The sequence below is a fragment of the Acanthochromis polyacanthus genome, chromosome 8 (genome assembly GCF_021347895.1).
Source record: "Acanthochromis polyacanthus isolate Apoly-LR-REF ecotype Palm Island chromosome 8, KAUST_Apoly_ChrSc, whole genome shotgun sequence".
NCBI classification, from domain to species: Eukaryota; Metazoa; Chordata; class Actinopteri; family Pomacentridae; genus Acanthochromis; species Acanthochromis polyacanthus.
In genome coordinates, this window is record NC_067120.1 from 35,249,788 (window position 1) to 35,258,377 (window position 8,590).

Here is an 8,590-nt window from a genome sequence, read left to right on the forward strand (position 1 = left end):
TGTAGAGCTCTCTCAGTTCATCCAATGTTCTCAGGGTGTTGTTCTGGTAGAGACATCCAAGAAACTGGATCCCCCCAGCATGCCAGTCTTTCCAAAAGAACACCTTTGCTCCTATTTTTAAACTTGGATTATTCCATATTGAAACTGATTGAATCAGGAAGGGAGATGAGCCTTCCTTCTGATGTATATGATGCCTAGTTTTTCTTTTTCAATGTAGCAGGGAGTCATAAAGTCCAGACTGAGTCCAGAGTCAAAGCTAAAGTGTCCTTAAAGTTCTCTGTGCTGAGCTGATAGAAGTCAGTGAGTAGAAGAATCTCCTCACCTGTCAGCACCTGTTGTGTGTCTCATCACTGCAACAGTTTAAGTGGAAGCTCACCAGCGGCACAAACTCTCTCCTTCATCCTTTCCAGCATTTGGAGCTGTGAGATGACTGAAGTAAAGACAGTGGCTTTATCTGCTCAACTTCTACTCCAGGATTGAGTCAGTCAGAATGAACGTGCTCCAAGAATGCTTTACCTGTTTCAGTGTCTACCAGTCCAAATACCACACAATCAATGTGAAGAATGGGACAGGGTCATTTCAAGGTTTCTATGGCAGCGTACAAGAGGCAGGATTAAATCTAAAACTGTGCAATTAAGAAAAGAAAGAGGTGGAATGGGCCTTCCCTGCCTCCAAGAATATTCCTACTCAGCCCAGCTGAGACGGTTCATTTGTTTCTATTCACCAACATACACGGCAGGATGGAAGGACTTAGAAGGTCCAAAAGTAAAAGGAATCCCAGTAATGGCCCTATTAGCAGACAGCAAACTCCAGAAAGAAGTGATGGTTTCAGAGGAACCCTGTCAGACATTGTTTTGAAATCCTGGCAGGAAATTGTGAAAATCTTCAATGTAGGAGACTTGCCCAAAATGTGGAGGTGGTGTGCGTACAACTCAGAGTTTACACCTAATAAGTACGACAGCAGATTTAGGAATTGGAGCTTAAAGTTGTAGCAAACTATTGTTCCTTTATCCATGATGATGGTACATTCCAAAGCTTTGAAGCACTACGGAATAAACAGGGATTACGGTCAGAGCACTTTTCCAGGTACTTGCAGGTCAGACATTACTTTAAGCAGAACTTAAAAGTGGAACCTGGAAGAGGAGCTACAGGGTTCCTACAGGTGTTTGTATCTTTACTCAAATCCAGATCATGCAACAGAATTGTATGTAAGCTCTATCATGGCATTTTACAGTTGAAAAAGACAAGACAGAATAGATGAAGAGGAAATGGGAAAGAGAAGGAAATGTTTCAATATCTAGTGAGAGCTGGGAGAGAACATGTCAGCTACAGCGGGTCTCAACAGGTTCAAATACATGGAGAGAGTTGTGCTGGAAAAAGGTGAGATTTTTTGTTCCACCTGTTCAGAAGCCACGTCTGGGTCGGGGTGCTACCTGTTGGAGACTCTGTGGAGCTAATGAAGCCAACCACTTTCATGTGTTCTGACTGCCAGATTATTAGACCTTACTGGGAACGGGTCCATGAACACATAAAGAATCTGTTTGGGAGAATATTCCTTTTCAATGTGAAGTCATGTATTTGGGCGACATTCTGTTTGACAACTGTGATGTTAATGACAAGAAATGACTTTGTATATTATTGGCAAGGAATCAGAAAAGCATGAGGAGAAAGTGGTTAAAAGTGGAACCACCCACTACTGAGGAATAGACTGACATTGTACACGAGGTTTACATGATGGAAAAGTTGACATTTTCCCTGAAAGTGTAGAAAGAGAAGTTCTCTAAGATGGACTGAGTATGTAAAAGCCATAAGGCATGATTTTACTTGAATCTACTCACAACTAGATACAGTCAGTTTTCTTTGTCTAAAATCTTTTAATTAATTGTTTTTTTTCTCTCTCAAATGTTGTGAAGATGACTACAAATGTCTGGCTCCCCCGTTCTGTTGTTGTTCTGCATCAAAAAGAGTGATGTAAAGAATGAAAATATTGGAAAGACAACACAGTCTTTGTTGCTGTAAATACGACATGTTTGGAATCGTAATAATTTGCCTTTTCAATTCAAATGAAAAGAGAATTTCAAAAAAAGAAATCCAGATTTCTGCAGCTCTGAAGGCAAAATGAAACTCTGAATGATTTCAATCAGGAACTTTGTCTCCTCAACTCACATCTTTTATTCTTTATTCAGATTGGTGGACTGCAGTTTGTCAGAGATCAGCTGTGATTCTCTGGTCTCAGCTCTGAAGTCCAACCCCTCCCATCTGGAACATCTGGACCTGAGCTGGAACAAGGAGCTGAAGGATTCAGGAGTGAAACATCTGAGTGGTTTTCTGGAGAGTCCAGACTGCATCCTGAAGACTCTGAAGTCAGTTCACTGTCTGTCTGTTACTGTTGTAGATCTGATATGTTTAATGACAACTGAAGCTCATTTCTGTTCAACAGAACTTCCATCCATGAAGCTGTAAATCTGCTCTGGTTCAGATTTTCTGTTTTTGTCCTGAATTCAGTTTGTTGTGACAAAAGTGGAGTGTTTGTATCAGAAAGTGTAGAAAATGTTGAGTGTTAGTTGTTAAAGTAAATGAATGTTTGTAATTTGTGCTGAAGAGTCACATCTGGATCCAGAAGATCTTCTGAACTCAGATCAGTTTGAAGTGACAAAGTTTAGTGAGTGAAGCAGAAATATTTCTTTGGTTTGTGTTGAGTTTTATTTGACTGATCCTGATCCTGTTGATGATGCAGCATGTTATTGATGTGTGGACATGAATAGGTGGATGAATGTTGAGCTGACATGTGGATGATGTGTGTAGAAGGCTGACATGATGATGATCCACAATAAGAGAAGGACAAAGTCACTGTGCTGCTTTTAGAGAAAAGCTGATTGATGAGGACAAAGTAATGTTGATCTGCACATTGAGAACCTGAACACATCTGATGGATCATCAATGATTTGATCTCCATCTTTCATTCTTTATTCAGATTGGAGTGGTGCAGGTTGTCAGAGATCAGCTGTGATTCTCTGGTCTCAGCTCTGAAGTCCAACCCCTCCCATCTGGAACATCTGGACCTGAGCAGAAACAACCTGAAGGATTCATCAGTGAAACATCTGAGTGGTTTTCTGGAGAGTCCAGACTGCATCCTGAAGACTCTGAGGTCAGACATCATGTTTTCAGTGATTCAAAGTTCTCATCTTTGAGTTCATGTTGCTTTTTTCACATCAGTTTTAATGACTGATGTGAATCATCCAAACAGTTTCTCTTTTTATTTAAATTTATTATTCCCTCCAGAAACATCCATAACACAGGAGAGCAGAGATACATAAATACATTGAACACAAAATAAAAATGAGAATAATGTAGAATTATATGAACAATTTAAAAGTACTTTTAAATATTAGAGAACATGAAAAGTTAGGAGATAATTTAATAAATGAAAGAGAGCCAAACAAAAAAAAATATCCATATTATAAATAATATGATATCAAGCATGTCTGGAAGGAAACAGTTTTCTCTCTACCTAAATTCCATCTCCGTCCCACCAGTTGAACATCCTGCACTGTCAGCTAGGTTTTGGTTCATGGATATGTCAAGTATCATTGAAGTTTGATTCTCTGGTGTTTCTGCACAGGTGTCTATATTCCCATTTATTTTGTTTATGAGTTTCTTATAAGAGGCAGTTTCTGCCAAGACAGTGATCCATTCAGAATAAGCAGGGCTGCAGTCCACCCTCCAATGCCTCAGTATGACCCTCTGAGCTGTAGTAAGGTCAACCTTTATCCTCTGAGCTTTCTTCCCGTCCATCCTTTGGTTTCCTTTCAGGCTGTTCAGGAGGTAAAGAGCAGGAGTAAAATCAGCCCCTGTACCCACACTGCTACTGATCTTCACCATGACCCTCTGCCAGTAGGTAGCTAGGCTCAGACAGACATAGAACATGTGAACAAGATCACCTCTGTCTGTATGGCATCACCAGCAGAGGTCTGACCGTCCCATTCCTGTCCTTTACATTCTCACCAGTGTCCAATACAATCTGTTAAATATTTTAAATTGAATTAGTTTAGAGCTGGCATCTCTCATTGGTTTCAGCAAATGTTTCAGTGAGTTCTTCCACTCTTCATGTCACGAACTGAGCTGGTTGGACCCGAGCAGAGAGCCACACTACCAAGGCTGGTTGGAATGAAAGTGTTTTTTTGCTGGGGGTGAAATGGTGGCTCGGTGGGGGAAAACCAGGGTGCAGGAGCGGGGGGTTCCAGGCAGGGACAGAAGGGGTCCAAGTAGGAGTGGGGGTCCAGGCAGGAGTGGGGGTCCAGGCAGGGGAAACCGGTGATGACTGGTCTGGGGAGAGCCGGAGGGGAAGGAGAATGGCAGGGATCCCGGACAGCTGAACTGTGTGGAGGCAGGAAAAAACAACGTAAGAAAACAAGGCAGGAACTCAAAACAGATCTTGTGAGAGGCAAGAGAGCGAACTGAACTGCATGGTTCTTGTTCAACAATCTGGCAGGGAGTGGAAGGATGAGCCGGTTCTTATTGCAGGGGTGATTAATCAGCGTGATGTCTCTCAGCTGTCCGGGAGCCGTGGAGGTGGTTGATTGCCTGAGTGGAGTCAGCTGAGAAGCAAGACTCCACTCAGGCACCGAGCTGCAGGGGGAGAGACAGGGCAGAGGAGTGGATGGGAGACAGCGAGACAGACAGGGCAGGGGAACAGGAGAGGGAGGAAGAACCAGATGGGAAAAGGGTATTGGGGAGGTCAGGTGGGAAGGACGGGGGTGAGAAGGGAGCCGTGACACTTCATCCTCGTATGTTTCTTTAAATCCCTTTCCCATACAGCTTTTAGACCTCTGGTAGCACCACTAAATTGATCAATAGGAAATGTGTCAATTTGTCTTTCCGGGTGTGGACGACTTCTCAATAATTTCAATTTAGAGCATGAAGAGCATTGTCTAGAGAACCTATTCCCTGTTGAGGTTTTCTTAGATAGACAGTCTCTAAGCTGCAGGAATCTCCAGAAGTCTCTCCTCTGATGTTGTAGAGCTCTCTCAGTTCATCCAATGTTCTCAGGGTGTTGTTCTGGTAGAGACATCCAAGAAACTGGATCCTCCCAGCATGCCAGTCTTTCCAAAAGAACACCTTTGCTCCTATTTTTAAACTTGGATTATTCCATATTGAAGCTGATTGAATCAGGAAGGGAGATGAGCCTTCCTTCTGATGTATATGATGCCTAGTTTTTCTTTTTCAATGTAGCAGGGAGTCATAGAGTCCAGACTGAGTCCAGAGTCAAAGCTAAAGTGTCCTTAAAGTTCTCTGTGCTGAGCTGATAGAAGTCAGTGAGTAGAAGAATCTCCTCACCTGTCAGCACCTGTTGTGTGTCTCATCACTGCAACAGTTTAAGTGGAAGCTCACCAGCGGCACAAACTCTCTCCTTCATCCTTTCCAGCATTTGGAGCTGTGAGATGACTGAAGTAAAGACAGTGGCTTTATCTGCTCAACTTCTACTCCAGGATTGAGTCAGTCAGAATGAACGTGCTCCAAGAATGCTTTACCTGTTTCAGTGTCTACCAGTCCAAATACCACACAATCAATGTGAAGAATGGGACAGGGTCATTTCAAGGTTTCTATGGCAGCGTACAAGAGGCAGGATTAAATCTAAAACTGTGCAATTAAGAAAAGAAAGAGGTGGAATGGGCCTTCCCTGCCTCCAAGAATATTCCTACTCAGCCCAGCTGAGACGGTTCATTTGTTTCTATTCACCAACATACACGGCAGGATGGAAGGACTTAGAAGGTCCAAAAGTAAAAGGAATCCCAGTAATGGCCCTATTAGCAGACAGCAAACTCCAGAAAGAAGTGATGGTTTCAGAGGAACCCTGTCAGACATTGTTTTGAAATCCTGGCAGGAAATTGTGAAAATCTGCAATTTAGGAGACTTGGCCAAAATGTGGAGGTGGTGTGCGTACAACTCTGAGTTTACACCTAATAAGTACGACAGCAGATTTAGGAATTGGAGCTTAAAGTTGTAGCAAACTATTGTTCCTTTATCCATGATGATGGTACATTCCAAAGCTTTGAAGCACTACGGAATAAACAGGGATTACGGTCAGAGCACTTTTCCAGGTACTTGCAGGTCAGACATTACTTTAAGCAGAACTTAAAAGTGGAACCTGGAAGAGGAGCTACAGGGTTCCTACAGGTGTTTGTATCTTTACTCAAATCCGGATCATGCAACAGAATTGTATCTAAGCTCTATCATGGCATTTTACAGTTGAAAAAGACAAGACAGAATAGATGAAGAGGAAATGGGAAAGAGAAGGAAATGTTTCAATATCTAGTGAGAGCTGGGAGAGAACATGTCAGCTACAGCGGGTCTCAACAGGTTCAAATACATGGAGAGAGTTGTGCTGGAAAAAGGTGAGATTTTTTGTTCCACCTGTTCAGAAGCCACGTCTGGGTCGGGGTGCTACCTGTTGGAGACTCTGTGGAGCTAATGAAGCCAACCACTTTCATGTGTTCTGACTGCCAGATTATTAGACCTTACTGGGAACGGGTCCATGAACACATAAAGAATCTGTTTGGAGAATATTCCTTTTCAATGTGAAGTCATGTATTTGGGCGACATTCTGTTTGACAACTGTGATGTTAATGACAAGAAATGACTTTGTATATTATTGGCAAGGAATCAGAAAAGCATGAGGAGAAAGTGGTTAAAAGTGGAACCACCCACTACTGAGGAATAGACTGACATTGTACACGAGGTCTACATGATGGAAAAGTTGACATTTTCCCTGAAAGTGCAGAAAGAGAAGTTCTCTAAGATGGACTGAGTATGTAAAAGCCATAAGGCATGATTTTACTTGAATCTACTCACAACTAGATACAATCAGTTTTCTTTGTCTAAAATCTTTTATTCATGATTTTTTCTCTCTCAAATGTTGTGAAGATGACTACAAATGTCTGGCTCCCCCGTTCTGTTGTTGTTCTGCATCAAAAAGAGTGATGTAAAGAATGAAAATATTGGAAAGACAACACAGTCTTTGTTGCTGTAAATACGACATGTTTGGAATCGTAATAATTTGCCTTTTCAATTCAAATATGAAGAGAATTTCAAAAAAAGAAATCCAGATTTCTGCAGCTCTGAAGGCAAAATGAAACTCTGAATGATTTCAATCAGGAACTTTGTCTCCTCAACTCACATCTTTTATTCTTTATTCAGATTGGAGCTCTGCAGTTTGTCAGAGATCAGCTGTGATTCTCTGATCTCAGCTCTGAAGTCCAACCCCTCCCATCTGGAACATCTGGACCTGAGCTGGAACAAAGAGCTGAAGGATTCAGGAGTGAAACATCTGAGTGGTTTTCTGGAGAGTCCAGACTGCATCCTGAAGACTCTGGAGTCAGTTCACTGTCTGTCTGTTACTGTTGTAGATCTGATGTGTTTAATGACAACTGAAGCTCATTTCTGTTCAACAGAACTTCCATCCATGAAGCTGTAAATCTGCTCTGGTTCAGATTTTCTGTTTTGTCCTAAATTCAGTTTGTTGTGACAAAAGTGGAGTGTTTGTAGCAGAAAGTGTAGAAAATGTTGAGTGTTAGTTGTTAAAGTAAATGAATGTTTGTAATTTGTGCTGAAGAGTCACATCTGGATCCAGAAGATCTTCTGAACTCAGATCAGTTTGAAGTGACAAAGTTTAGTGAGTGAAGCAGAAATATTTCTTTGGTTTGTGTTGAGTTTTATTTGACTGATCCTGATCCTGTTGATGATGCAGCATGTTATTGATGTGTGGACATGAATAGGTGGATGAATGTTGAGCTGACATGTGGATGATGTGTGTAGAAGGCTGACATGATGATGATCCACAATAAGAGAAGGACAAAGTCACTGTGCTGCTTTTAGAGAAAAGCTGATTGATGAGGACAAAGTAATGTTGATCTGCACATTGAGAACCTGAACACATCTGATGGATCATCAATGATTTGATCTACATCTTTGATTCTTTATTCAGATTGGAGGGCTGCAGTTTGTCAGAGATCAGCTGTGATTCTCTGGTCTCAGCTCTGAAGTCCAACCCCTCCCATCTGGAACATCTGGACCTGAGAGTAAACAACCTGCAGGATTCATCAGTGAAACATCTGTTAGATCTTGTGGAGAGTCCAGACTGCAGCCTGAAGACTCTGGAGTAAGTAGAAGGTTCCATCAGTCTCTGCTGCTTTCTTCAGTTTTCCACAACACACAGTCAGTATCAAAGCAAAGATCCAGTGTCTCCTGTAAACCTGCAGCTTCTCAGTGAAGCTGTGAGAGCAGAACGGTGACAGAAACACAGAGACAGCAGTCAGCCAATCAGAGGAGCCACAAGCTTGTTGTCATGGTGTGTTTGAGTGGATGTGAAGCCGACTGTTGTTGTGTTGATGTGTTGAGGAAATGACGCTGATTCCAGCTGACAGCCTTCCAGATGTGCAGAGACAGTGGTCCTCCTTCATCAAAGTGTCCATCAGATCTGATCTCTCTGTCTGTTGTCTCATTTCAACAGTGATCAGCTGATCAGTCTGATGTTTGTCACACTCTGAGATCAGTGAGACTGAAGCCTGTAAACCAGCGGCTCTTATTTCAC

At 42.1% G+C, this 8,590-nt stretch overlaps 1 protein-coding gene across 1 annotated transcript in view; it reads left to right on the forward strand.

Moving 5' to 3' along the window:
- LOC127534981 (NACHT, LRR and PYD domains-containing protein 14-like) overlaps positions 1–8,590 on the forward strand; it is a 33,024-nt gene that overhangs the window by 15,269 nt on the left and 9,165 nt on the right. Inside the window, exons 8-10 of the mRNA XM_051951539.1 lie at positions 2,187–2,363; positions 2,975–3,148; positions 7,198–7,374. Of these exons, the coding sequence (XP_051807499.1) occupies positions 2,187–2,363; positions 2,975–3,148; positions 7,198–7,374 (528 nt within the window). The remainder of the gene's footprint in view (positions 1–2,186; positions 2,364–2,974; positions 3,149–7,197; positions 7,375–8,590) is intronic.